This window comes from Crinia signifera, chromosome 3 (assembly GCF_055691185.1).
Source record: "Crinia signifera chromosome 3, ASM5569118v1, whole genome shotgun sequence".
Taxonomy (NCBI): domain Eukaryota; kingdom Metazoa; phylum Chordata; class Amphibia; order Anura; family Myobatrachidae; genus Crinia; species Crinia signifera.
The window spans coordinates 216,252,353-216,265,866 of NC_139219.1; the positions used below are offsets into that span (position 1 = coordinate 216,252,353).

At 42.5% G+C, this 13,514-nt stretch overlaps 1 protein-coding gene across 1 annotated transcript in view; it reads right to left on the reverse strand.

Annotated features, from left to right (window-relative positions):
* The window catches only part of CCDC150 (coiled-coil domain containing 150), a 99,001-nt gene that overhangs the window by 14,637 nt on the left and 70,850 nt on the right, over window positions 1-13,514 (reverse strand). The window contains exons 19-22 of the mRNA XM_083177419.1: window positions 13,228-13,419; window positions 5,129-5,197; window positions 4,866-5,009; window positions 4,694-4,777 (exon numbers count right to left, since the gene is read on the reverse strand). Coding sequence (XP_083033545.1) covers window positions 4,694-4,777; window positions 4,866-5,009; window positions 5,129-5,197; window positions 13,228-13,419 — 489 coding nt within the window. The remainder of the gene's footprint in view (window positions 1-4,693; window positions 4,778-4,865; window positions 5,010-5,128; window positions 5,198-13,227; window positions 13,420-13,514) is intronic.

Sequence of the window (13,514 nt, forward strand, 5' to 3'; positions counted from 1 at the left end):
TTATGCCATACCTTGCCCTCTTATTGGGAAGGTACTGGCGGAATTTAACCCTTCCTTTAAAATGTATAAGGGATTCGTCTATGCAAATGAATTTCTCTGCAAATTTGGCACTGAAATGATCAATGACCGGCCTGACTTTGAATAGCCGGTCAAAGGTGGGATCATCTCTGGGTGGGCACTGTGCATTATCGTTGTAATGCAAAAATTTAAGGATTAACTCAAAACGAGTCCGGGTCATGGCCATACGGTAAAGTGGGGTGCTGTACAGAACATCTGTACTCCAATATTGCCTAATTTCTGGCTTTTTTACTATGCCCATATGAAACACCAGACCCCAAAACGTCATCATCTCTACTGCATCTACAGGGGTCCACCTAGCAAATGATGACGTGGGGTTTTGAGCAATAAACTGCTGGGCATATAAATTAGTTTGGTCCACCATTAAATTTATAAAATCATCAGAGAAAAATAATTTGAAAAAGTCAATTTCTCTGAGACCTGTGGAATCAAATTGGATTCCTGGGATGGCCAAAAACTCAGGAACCTGGGGCTCAAAATTGTCTGGTGGTGGGGTCCATACGAGATCAATTATTGGGGGGGGGGGTCTCAGCTGCTCTACGGGGGCGTCTTTGAGGGGGTCCCTCATCACTAGAGGAGGAAGAGGAGCTTAAGATGAATCCTTCAAATTCCCCGCTTGCATCACTGGCTGTGTCAGAGTCAGAGGCAAGCATGGCATATGCCTCCTCCGCTGAATACATTCTTCTGGATGACTGGGATGACATTTGGGATGACATTTGGGATGCCATTTTTATTTTTGTGTTTCTGGTAGTGAAATGTTTCAACACGTGTATAGTGTAGGGGGGGTACAAACTTTATTTCAACCCGGGGGGTATGTAGTGTGTAGTGTGTATGTAGTGCAAAAAAAAAAAAAAAGGTCCTGCGCCAAAAATTGAGCACAGATGTTGGTCAGTAACGTCCGTCACTGAACAGCGCTCAAAGGCAACAGGAATTTGATAAAAAAAAAAAAAAAAATAGATCAACCCTGTGCCGAAAAAGCTGATCAGTGATGTACGTCACTGATCAGCGCACAGTGGCCACAGGACACCCACAAAATCACAGTGTGTGTAAAAAAAAAATTAAAAAAAGACCCCACAGCACCCTCAAAAAAAAAAAAGGTGATCACTGATGCGACACTGATTACCAGTGAGGGGCAGCAGGTGCACAACCTTTGGTGCAACTGACAGTGCAACTGGCAGCAACTGACAGGTATATATATAAAAAAAAAACCTGCACCCCCAAAAAGTTGCTGATCAGCACAGATATACTGATCAGCACAAAAGGGGGGGCAGCAGACACAAAATATAGCACTCTCTATCACTCTCTGTCACTATCTCTCTCTATCTCTCTATCTCTCACTATCTATCACTCTATGACACTGCAGCAGCAGCAGCACTGACAGGTATATATATAAAAAAAAAAACCTGCACCCCCAAAAAGTTGCTGATCAGTTAATTTATACTGATCAGCACAAAAGGGGGGGGCAGCAGTCAGTTGCACACGCAGCACAGCTGTATATATATAAAAAAAAAACCAGCACCCCCAAAAAGTTGCTGATCAGCACAGATATACTGATCAGCACAACAGGGGGGGGGGGCAGCAGACACAAAATATAGCACTCTCTGTCACTATCTCTCTCTATCTCTCTATCTATAACTCTATCACACTGCAGCAGCACAACACAGGAAGTCACAAGAAGTCACAAGATCCAGGAAGCATCCAGCACGCTACAAGCAGTGATCAGGTAAGTATTTGCAAGGATCAGGTCAGTATATCACGGCAGATAGGCACGGTGACCGCACTGCACGCAATTCCAGACCAGAATGGAGTCTGCAGTGCAGTCACCGTTAGTTTAAATCACCCTCCATGGCTGTGATTGGACCGTCGGTCCGACGGACCAATCACGGCCTTTGGGGGCGGGTGGGGTGAGGTGGGGTGACACCAGTGTCACCCTTACACCCCGTGGTGATTGGTGCTGTACTTTACAGCACCAATCACCACCGATCCCTGTGTCACCGGCGAACGTTATTCGCCGGTACACAGAAAACGCTGTAATTGGCTGTTCACATTTGAACAGCCAATCACAGCGATCGCCGAACGGGGGGGCATCGCTGCCCCCCCTGGGCGGCGAGGGGGGATGTCTGCTGTCAGGGACAGCAGACATCTCCAAACTGTCACCGCGTCTATAGACGCGGTGACAGTTTAAAGCCATGACGTACATTTATGCCATGCGTCGGGAAGTACATCCCGGCCATGACGTAAATGTACGTCAAATGTCGGGAAGGGGTTAAAGTAGAAATATGATCAGATCCGGCAGGATTTAAGTAGGGCATAAGAATTGAACAGTTCCTTTTAATTGGGTTCCTTGAATTAATAAGAATATGATTGGATCCAGCAGGATTTAAGTAGGGCATAAGAATTGAACATTCCCAAATATTGAAAGCAAAAACCAGATATACCTGTAGTAGTTCTGTTTTTATACCTCCAGTGGCTGCACGCAGACACTGGAGGTATACAAACAGAACTATAGATGAAGCGCCCCTGGTTCTCTCCCGGGGATCGCCAGCATGCCTGCGCTGGCAATCGCCGGCGAAGAGGCGCTCCATCTGACTGGGACGCACGTGCGTCTCACACGCGCGTCCCAGTTTCCGGACGATGCTGCTGCGGGTCCCTGCCCGTCTCTACTTCAATGAGACGGGCAGGTATAGGGGGGATTGCGGCAAGGGGCACTGGTGAAGGCTGCGGGCAGTGGAGAAATCACCGTAGCCAGGGGGCGCGCGTGAGCGGCCCCGGCTACATCTGTACTACATCCGGTTTTGCTTCCAATATTTGGGAGTGTTCAATTCTTATGCCCTACTTAAATCCTGCTGGATCCAATCATATTCCTATTAATTAAAGGAACCCAATTAAGAGGGATCTACTAAACAGCAGATAATTGTAAACTGTGTTATTGATGGGAGTCTATTCCCGTGATGAAGTCATTTACAACAAAACGAGTTTGATTTCTAGCCATCATGAAATGACAGAACAATGGATGCTGTGTCTGACTCTAAAGTTTTAGTTTATGTTTTAATACATTTTTAAATAATTTGTCCCACTTTGAGATTGGCAAACACTAAGCGCACTCTAGCTTTACACATATATATATATATATATATATATATATATATATATAAAAAATTATATAAATATATATATATATTCCTATATTGATTGAACTGTAGGAATATTATTAACTCTTATGACTAATGGTCAATTCGTTCAATTGGATAATTAGTCAGAGGAGTCAATTCTTCTCAACGACTTACTAACTAGAAAAATCGGTACTTATGTAATATCTGGGCTCCCGTTTTTCTTATGAGACCGCGTCCCCTCACGGGGCTCGCTGCGCTCGCCACGCTTCGGGCACGGTGGCTCGCTGCGCTCGCCACACTATATAAAATCAACTCCATGCGTAGTTGGATAGTAGGGGTATGAAAAAATGGGGTGCATTTAACATGGGAGCCCAGATAATAAATAAGTACCGAAAAATCAAGTGTACTTTTAAACACACTTAAGATATTACTATAATTTCTTCAGCATGTGCAGTGATACTAGATAAAGCATTGTAGTTTAATTAAAATCAGTTATACCACTTTCAGACAGAAGCCTTGGCTTTGACACAGCTTTTGGAGCACAGGATAAATCCTGTCCTTGAGTGAAAGCCCCCCTTTCACTCAAAAGCAGTATTTCCCAGAAAGGTCCACCAGGGTCCTCAACCCCGGTCGCAACCAGGGTTGAAGCCCTGGCATTTTTGGTTAGGTCTTTTCCACCGCCCCATAACTAAGGGCGGTGTCAATCCTTGATTCCGACTGTCAGAACATCCCAACAGTCGGAATACCGGGCCGTTTTCACACAGTTCAATGGAAACTCGACAGCCAGAATTCAATGTTCTGGCTGTCTAGTGATGGAAAGTGGGCGTGTCGGAGAAATCGGACGCAGACTGATGAAAAACTCCATGAATTTAACAATCCAGATGTCAGATCTGTTTTGTCACAATCTGCTTACCAAGAAAAGTGTTACCTAGTACAAAATAGACACTTGTCTGAAAGACAGAATATTGCTCAAATTCACTAAGGCCATATGAAACAAACCTTTGATTTCATGCTTTAACATATACAAGTTAAGTGGTGATTGGTTCTTATGATTTTGGTGCAGATAAGAAACTTTTAGCAGTGTTAGCAAATAACCTTCTTATACATATACTTTATATAATTTAATCTAAGCGACAACTCAATGGGGTATATTCAATGCGAAAGGGCGAGCTATGATGGCGAGCAGTGGCAATAGCTCGCAGTCATAGCTCACAGTCAGTATTCCACTGACCCCCCTTCACTCGCCTTTTCCACCCAGCTGGTAGAAACGGCGAGTGCGGCTATTAAAATAGCGAGGCTCGCCACTATATGCAGCGGGCTTGCTGCATTTGTGGCAAACCTCTGCGTTCTGAGGAATCCTAGCTGTCCTCTGACGGTGAAGTGTGGCGAGAGCGGGTCAGACAGCGAGGATGGCATGTTTTCCTCGAAACAAGCCATCATTGCTGGACAAACCCCCACGCCGGCGGCATTGAAAACCGCCCTATATGTGAACCATTTCTTACTTCTTCAGACTCCACAATAGCTTCCCATGGTTTCCTGTCTGTAACAGTCTTCTCATACTGGAACTTCTTAACTCTGTTTTTCATCTACTGGGAAAAAGATGGAAAATCTTGCAGTTATAATGTTATGGACACATTTCTTGCCTGGGATTACTTTATAGGATTTTTCTATTACCATATATCTCTCCTCCAGCTCCTGCCTGAACTTCATCTCCATCTCCAACTGGCTCTGCAAGGTGTTCGATCTCTGGGATGCTGCTGCAGCAATCTCTTTGCGCAAGCTGCTAACTTCACTCATAAACAGTTCAATGCGCTTAGACTACAGCAGAGAGTGAGACAGGAGCACTGTATGTTGTTACACACTTACTGTACACATCTGTACTAGCACCCTTAATTATTAGATATTAATTTATCCTAAACCCTTGTAGCAAGACTCACCTGCTCATTATTGCATTTCTCGTATTCCTCCTTCATTTTCTGCATACGTTCCAGTTCAACCTCTAATACCTAAAAAGTAACCATATATGCACACATTTTAATTAACAGAATCAGTTTCACCTCTAAAAGTATTTACCTAAGGAAAGATCTGTCACAGGAGACATTTTATCTTTCTTCCATGGGGACACTGAATATGCTGGAGCATACAAAGCAATGATTGGATGCAAAGTTTCCAGACTCTTAATGCTTAAGCTCCATCTACCTTTAACAGAAACTAACTTTACTGATTTATATATTTCATGTACAGGATACTATCTTGTGAAAACAATCCAGATGAGTACGAAGCAGCACTGCACATTCTGGAGAAAAAAAAGGAAAGGAGCTCAATGAGATGGAGTCTAAAACCCGGCAAGCACAGGCTAACAAGAATATAGTTTTCCAGGTTAGCCATTTGAGAGAATCATCATTCAAAGGCTGAAATGGGGACTTTCGCAGAGCCATGAGAACCACGATTTGATCCCAAGGGTGAAAATGTGAAACAAAGGGTGGTTTGATATGGAGGTCCCCCTTTAAAATGATCTAAATAACTGAAGACCTGGCAATCCAGCAAACACCACCGAGAGGGCTGAAACCAGGACCCGTGTCCAGACCCGACAGTAAATAGTCTGAATAGAGAGAATTTACGAGGCTATAAACTACGCGTCGAACATCACTAGAAGTGCGCCACTCAGTGAGAGATCCAATCTGTGGAAGGTTTGCATGCTGAAATCATGCTAGTAATTGTCACGACTGGGGATTGGTGGACCCAGCAGTGACCTTGGTCGCTAGCTGACTGACAACGGAACCAGAACTCAGAGGCAGGTGGATATGATGAAAGAAGTTTATTGCACAATGGAAATATGGTACAGGTGATAACGTTAAGGGAAGATGAGTAACAGCATCTGTAATAGTCTTGGAGAAACTAGTGGAATAACTGGAGCTGGGAGAAGTCACTATGGGAATTGGACCGAACACTTGGAAGTTGTAGCTGGAGATGCAGAGATATTGAGGACCGGAGGAACACGGGTGCTGGCAGCTTAGTCGGTGACTAAACAGACGCACAATTATGGTCTGTTTTATAGGCATGATGTCAAAAGGTCAAGGGCATGTGTCTATGTGGGCACATCTGTATTATTACCATTACTAGTAAGCCTGCTCAAAGCAAAATGCTTCGAAAGCTAGTTCAGCCCTAATCAATGTTCAATGGTTCCTAAGCCAGCTGGAGACCATCTAGCAAGGGTTATATATAGTCACCATGCTGCTTCCACACAGCCCCAGCAGCACTCGGATAGGAAAGAAAATAAATAAAGCAGGAGTATTCTGCAACGTTTCGATTTGAATCAATCGTCCTAAGGCATAAAAAATGACAAACACTCACCTTATATCCCCTTCCCCACCATGCACGTCGGCCCACGTTTCCCACAAAAGCACATCCACGTCACAGCGTGCATCGAACCAGCTTCCCAGAGTCATAGTAACCAGCCCCAACAAGCGGGGCATGGCACCATGGAAACCGGAGCCTGTACGGACGTCACCACTAATGGCAGGACCGATTTTGCGGACACGCGTAATTGCTCTCAAATCATGCAATTTATTAATAAATGCTGTGGTGTCCAACAAATAACGGGGGTGCTGCCTAATACATGGCTGCAGGAGAGCGTCATGGTAAACTGCACAATTTTGAAATAATGAATTATTGGCAGCTATGATAGGTCTCCCCGGGACAGAACAGGAATTTCTCGACTTCATTGGTCGACATAATCTGTTGACATCCCCTTTGAAGTTGACATATATTATCTGCTGATAGGGTTAATTTTTTGGATGTGGCGGTTAGTCTCAGTAGTGATCAGATCACTACCTCCCTGTTTAGGAAGGAGACTAACCACAACACCATCCTTAATTGTGCTAGTTTTCATCCACAGCCATTATAATTTGTGTTGCCTTTCTCCCAATGTATTCGGGCATGTCGTATTTGTAGCAACCCTCTAGAGGCGGAGAAACAGATTGACATCATGATTAATAATTTCCTTGTAAGAGGCTATGATTTAGAATTTTTAAATAAAGCTAAGAACAAGGCATTGTCAATTCCAAGGACTTCACTGTTGAGTCCTAAGGTGAAGGAGAATACTTCACCTCATTCCAAAATGCTGTGGGTTAACCATTTCAATTCAGAGAGCAATTCCATACTCTCTTGCTAAATGACACTGGCCCATCCTCAGTATGGATAGTGATTCGGGTATGGCTAATGTGGACTTGATGTCCTGCTATACCCGAGGAAAAAAATATTAGAAATTGGGTTGTCCGCACAGATATTTCTCTCCCAGCTCTAATAGACCATCAGATATGTCATTTTTAGGCAGATGCAACAGATGTTTTAGATGTTTAAACTGCACCACGTGCAGAAGTCTAACATTAGGGGATAGTTTTTGCCATCCTTTTAGCGGTAAACGGTATAAGATCAGACATAAGGTAACATGTACCACCCGGGAATTTGTGTACTAAATTTCATGTCCATGTGGCCTACACATCCGCGAACAGATGGCTGGGCATCGCACAGCTATTCGTGCTGCCCTGTCTAGTGGCAACAGTGACCAGCCTGTTGCGAGACATTTTGCGCAGGCTGGTCACAATATGGCTAAACTACATTATATCATTATAGACCACACCCTCCAAAGATTATGTGGGGGGAATCGATCTCTTGCTTTACTCCAATGTGAATCCCGCTGGATTCACCGTCTTAAAACTATGACTCCGCATGGTCTTAATGACCATTTAGGTTTGCCTGCCTTTTTGGAAGTAATCCTTTTTTTGTGTATTGGAAGTGGCCTGTAAATACTTGTATTCTTACTTACTTGGAATTTACTTGATATATACACTGTATGTATATATTGTTTTCTATAATGTATTTTTCAATAATATTTGTATAATGTTGTGCATTTATGGATGGTACTGTATGTACACCTTTTATCCTCCTTCGCCTAAACTGTTTTTAAATACACAGCGCCTCTACATGTGTCCGCAATAGCGGTCCTGCCATTAGTGGTGACGTCAGTACAGGCTCCGGTTTCCATGGTGCCATGCCCTGTTTGTTGGGGCTGGTTACTATGAATCCAGGAAGCTGGTTCGACGCACGCTGATGATATGGACATGCACGGTGGGGAAGGAGATATAAGGTGAGTGTTATTTGTCGTTTTTTTTATGCCTGAGGACGATTGATTAAAATCGAAACGTTGCAGAATGCTCCTGCTTTATTTATTTTCTTTCCTATCCGAGTGCTGCAGGGGCTGTGTAGAAGCAGTGTGGTGACATACATACATACATATATATAGTAGGTTGGAAAGAGGTGTAGGCGACAACAAATACCTATAAAAGGGTAGGTTTTCCTTTAAAACATAAAATAATTTATTTTATACATATAAAAGTGCACAATAGCACTATTTAAGAGAACAACCAGTAAGATACAATTTACATAGAAAAAACAATACAATAAAAAATGCGAGTTTTTCTAAAAAAGCCTACACGTGATATCGCTAAAAAAGGGGGGGAGGGGATAAAAGTGTAATATGAGAGTTAAAGAGTAGTAATAAACTTAGCTAGGTGGAGGAGTCAGCAGGCAATACCCATATATATATTATAATATGTAGAGGGGCGCTCCATGGTGCATGTAAACGATATATTTATTTAAAGGAACAACACTTCTTCAAGACAATAAAAGCAGATGCTCGTACCAATGTAAAAATCACTGTGGGCTGGCTACCACATGATATAGATAGTAAATACCTTGGGCAAGCTGCTCCAACCGCCGCTCCACAGGCAACCGAATCACAGGAACAACACGCGTTGGTTTGCGCTGGACGGTCTTTGAAGCTGGGGGCAGGGAAGACAGCGCCGGGACACAGTCAGTACGGGTATCACTGACCACACCCTAACGCGTTTCGTCAGAGACTTCACCCTCTGACGAAACGCGTTAGAACGTGGTCATGCACCATGGAGCGCCCCTCTACTCTTTATATTTTCTAGATTTAACACTTCCTGACCCTGGATGTTGGCTTTGTCCATTGAGGGAGCTGCAGTCTACATTACTGGACTTTGGTGAATTTGCTAGTCCTTGTTCAACAAGGCATATAGCTGGACTCATTTGGTGTTTAAACATTACCGCCACCCTCACAACTGTCTATCTATCTATCTATATATATATAGATATATAGATATATAATTATTATATCATTAGGAGAGTGACACATCTTTGCAGAAATGGTTCCTCAGTGAGTGTTTAAAGAGGAAAGTCATTAGGTTGGTCAGTTTCTGTGGTGTATGCTGAACAAAAATTCATATTGAAGTAGCTAAATAAAAGTGGTAATCTACTGTAATCAAAGGTTCAATCAAGAGTTAAGCTAAACAGTAGTAAACAGCAATGGATCAGTATCAGGAGGGTAGGAATGGAAGAAGTGACTTGTTAAAATGGGGGAGGATATTTGCATGTTTTGTAGTTGCAAAAGTTGAAGATTTCAGTCAATATCAAGACACATGAAGAGTACCAACATGTCAGGAAATCAGAGCCGGCCTTAGGCATAGGCAAACTAGGCAACTGCCTAGGGCAGTTGGAATGCCTAGGGGCATCAGCAGCCTCTGCGGATTAAAATGATATGCAGCATGCCTATATTCTGTGTGTGAGTGAGGCTGTATCTGCATATGCAATAGTGTATTCATGGAAATCACAGTAACATAGCATTCTGTATGCAGGTACAGCAACAGTCGCACACAGAATATATTCATGCCACATATAATTTTAATCATCGGAAGCTCCTTGTGTGTGCTTATCATAACAATGCAAATAAGAAGAATTTTCAGCAAAAAAATGCACCCAACGTTAGCAGAACTGGCCAGGAGCTGCATGGCCTATTGAGGCAAGATGTATGAGGAAACATCTGTATCCAAGCAGAGGCAGAGGTCACAGTGTTAGCGACTGTGCGAGTGCTGTCTGTGGGTCGTTTGGTTGTGCAATAGTGTTCTGCATATGTGTAAGGGGCATTATGTGTGTCATGTATAAATGCATTAATAATGTGCGACATATGTGTAACATGCATTATGTGTGTCATGTGTATAAGGGCATTAATAATGTGCAACATATGTGTAATGGGCATTATGTGTGTCATGTGTATAAGGGCATTAATAATGTGCAACATATGTGTAATGGGCATTATGTGTGTCATGTTTATAAGGGCATTAATAGAAACATAGAAACATAGAATTTGACGGCAGATAAGAACCACTTGGCCCATCTAGTCTGCCCCTTTTTTTAAACATGTTACCTCAACCCATATTTGATCCTTATTTTTTTGTAAGGATATCAATATGCTTATCCCAAGCATGTTTAAATTGTACTACTGTATTTGCATCTACCACCTCTGATGGTGGGCTATTCCACTTATCTACTACTCTTTCTGTGAAGTAATTCTTCCTGAATCTTCCTCCCTCTAGTTTCAGTGCATGCCCTCGTGTTCTTTTGCTCCTCTTCCTGTGAAGAATGTCTCCCACCTGTACCTTGTTCAAACCTTTGATATATTTGAAAGTTTCTATCATGTCCCCCCTTTCCCTTCTCTGCTCTAAAGTATACATATTAAGATCTTTTAGTCTTTCCTGGTACGTTTTGTGATGTAGGCCATGCACCATTTTAGTTGCTCTTCTTTGTACAGTCTCTAATGTTTTTATATCCTTCTGGAGATATGGCCTCCAGAACTGAACACAATACTCTAGGTGAGGTCGTACCAATGACCTATACAGGGGCATTATTACTTCTTTCTTTCTACTGCTGATACCTCTCCCTATGCAACCAAGCATCTGACTTGCCTTCTTCATTGCTTTGTTACATTGCCTACTTGCTTTTAAGTCCCCTGAAATAGTGACACCTAGATCCCTCTCTTCCTCAGTAGTTTCCATTAAAGTGCCATTTATACTATATTTAATCTTTGGATTTCTGAGACCCAAGTGCATGATTTTGCATTTTTTGGCATTAAACTGTAGTTGCCATTCTCTTGACCATTTCTCTAACCTACCTAGATCCTCAATCATTTGTTTTACCCCTCCTGGTGTGTCTACCCTGTTGCATACCTTTGTGTCATCTACAAAAAGGCACATTTTACCCTCAATTCCATTTGCAATATCACCAATAAAGATATTAAAAAGCACCGGTCCAAGTACAGATCCCTGGGGTACTCCACTTGTAACCTTTCCCTCCTTTGACTGTACTCCGTTTACTACAACTCTCTGTTTTCTGTCCTGCAACCACGCTCTTATCCATTCAACTATCTTAAAATCCAATCCCAAGCTTTCAAGTTTATTTAACAGTCTGCGCTGTGGGACAGTGTCAAAAGCTTTACTAAAGTCTAGATAAGCTACATCTACAGCCCCACGTTGATCTATTACTTTAGTCACCCAGTCAAAAAAAGTCAATACGATTTGTTTGACATGATCTTCCCCCAGTAAACCCATGCTGTTTTGGATCCTGTAAATTGCTGGTTTTGAGATATTCTACAACTATTTGTTTTAAGAGTGTTTCCATCAATTTCCCTACTACTGATGTAAGGCTCACTGGTCGATAGTTGCGTACCTCTTCCTTGCTTCCACTTTTGTGCAGTGGAACTACATTCGCTGTTTTCCAGTCCTCTGGGATTACTCCAGTAGCTAGTGACTGGTTGAATAATACTGTTATTGGTTTTACCAGCTCCCCTTTTAGCTCTTTTAGTATCCCTGGATAATAATAATGTGAAACATATGTGTAAGGTGCATTATGTGTGTCATTATGTGTATGAAGGACATTAATAAAGGTTGGCATAATGTGTTAGGGGCATTATGGTTATAAGGACATTAATAATGTGTGTCATGTGTAAGGGGCATTACTGTGTGGTATTATCAGGGCTGCCGAGAGAAAGGGGTAGATGGTACAAATTACCAAGGCTGATAGAAGGGCCCAGTGGGGCCCCATGCCCCCTCCTCTTAAGTGACAGCAGCAGCCTCAGCTTTTCTCCTCTTCCCAGCACACACTGCTTTGTGCTGGGTTGCAGTGTGGCCATGGAGGTGCTTTAAATACAATATTTTCTCAGGATTTTTTTCTAAGGGTATAATGTGAATAATGTGAGAAGTAATGTATATAAGGTAAAGTGGTACTACTGTGTGATGTAACGTGAATAAGGGACACCATCACATGATATAATGTAAATAAAGTTGCACTACTGTGTGGCATAATTTGCATTGGGAGTACTATTGGGTGGCCATGCCCCTTCCCAGCAAGAACACACCCCTGTTTGGGCTGCGCACCGAATGTGTGCACTGTTTCTATTTAAAATATTGCGGGTAGGAGCACCAAAATTATGACTGCTGTGATGAGGGTTGATGGTGCTGGGAAAGGGGAGCAGGGTCAGAGGCGGAACTAGTGGCGGTGCTAGGGGGCACCAGCCAAAATCTTGCCTAGGGTGTCATGTAGGCTAGGGCCGGCTCTGCAGGAAATAATAAGGAGATGTAACCATGTGAAGGGCTTATGAGGTGGAAACATTAGGGAGGTCAATTTTGTATTACCTCTAGGTGGCTAACTGTTGAAAATTTCATAATTACCCTTCTGGAGAAAGTACCCACACCCAAGCTCTTATTGACACCTAAGAGTCTGCAGTGGAGTCACTTTTTATTTTTTAAAACATACTTGTTCCAAAATGAATTAGTGACTGTTGCAATCACTCCTATAGGATGGTATGAGACTAGAATGCTGTTAGGGGATCATCTCATAGTTCTTGATGCTTAGACTTCCTGGGGTATTGTGGCTCCTTCTGGATTCAGCCTCCACTGATCTCTGGGTTGTTATGTTTACTGCTTGTACCATTTACTAATTTTACATGCAATTATGGCACATAATATGGGGATTGTTGCAATCGGGTTTATTGATGTTAATGCAAATGATTGGAAATGTGAAATTATGTTCATCTTATTGCTCAAACTTGAAAACAGTACACTTGATACCTGTAATCATGTGATGCTTTAACAATAAAGTAAAACAACACCACACATACTTGTATTCGTTCAGCTTGTTTTCTGGTCTCTTTGTTCTGCATGCAAGATCTAAGCTGTGTTTTAAGCCCACACATCAGGTCTTTTTGTTGCAAATTCTCCTTCTCTAGCAACAATACTCTGCTTCTCAGCTCTCTGTTCGCTCTTGAGAGCTCTGCTGACTTTATATTAGTGCACGTTAATGCTTTCTTCAGCTATAGGGAATATGACAGTAAAAGATTAGCTCAACATTCACTATATTGACCAATAATAACTGCAACAATAATAATGGCTGTGCAGTTATATTATA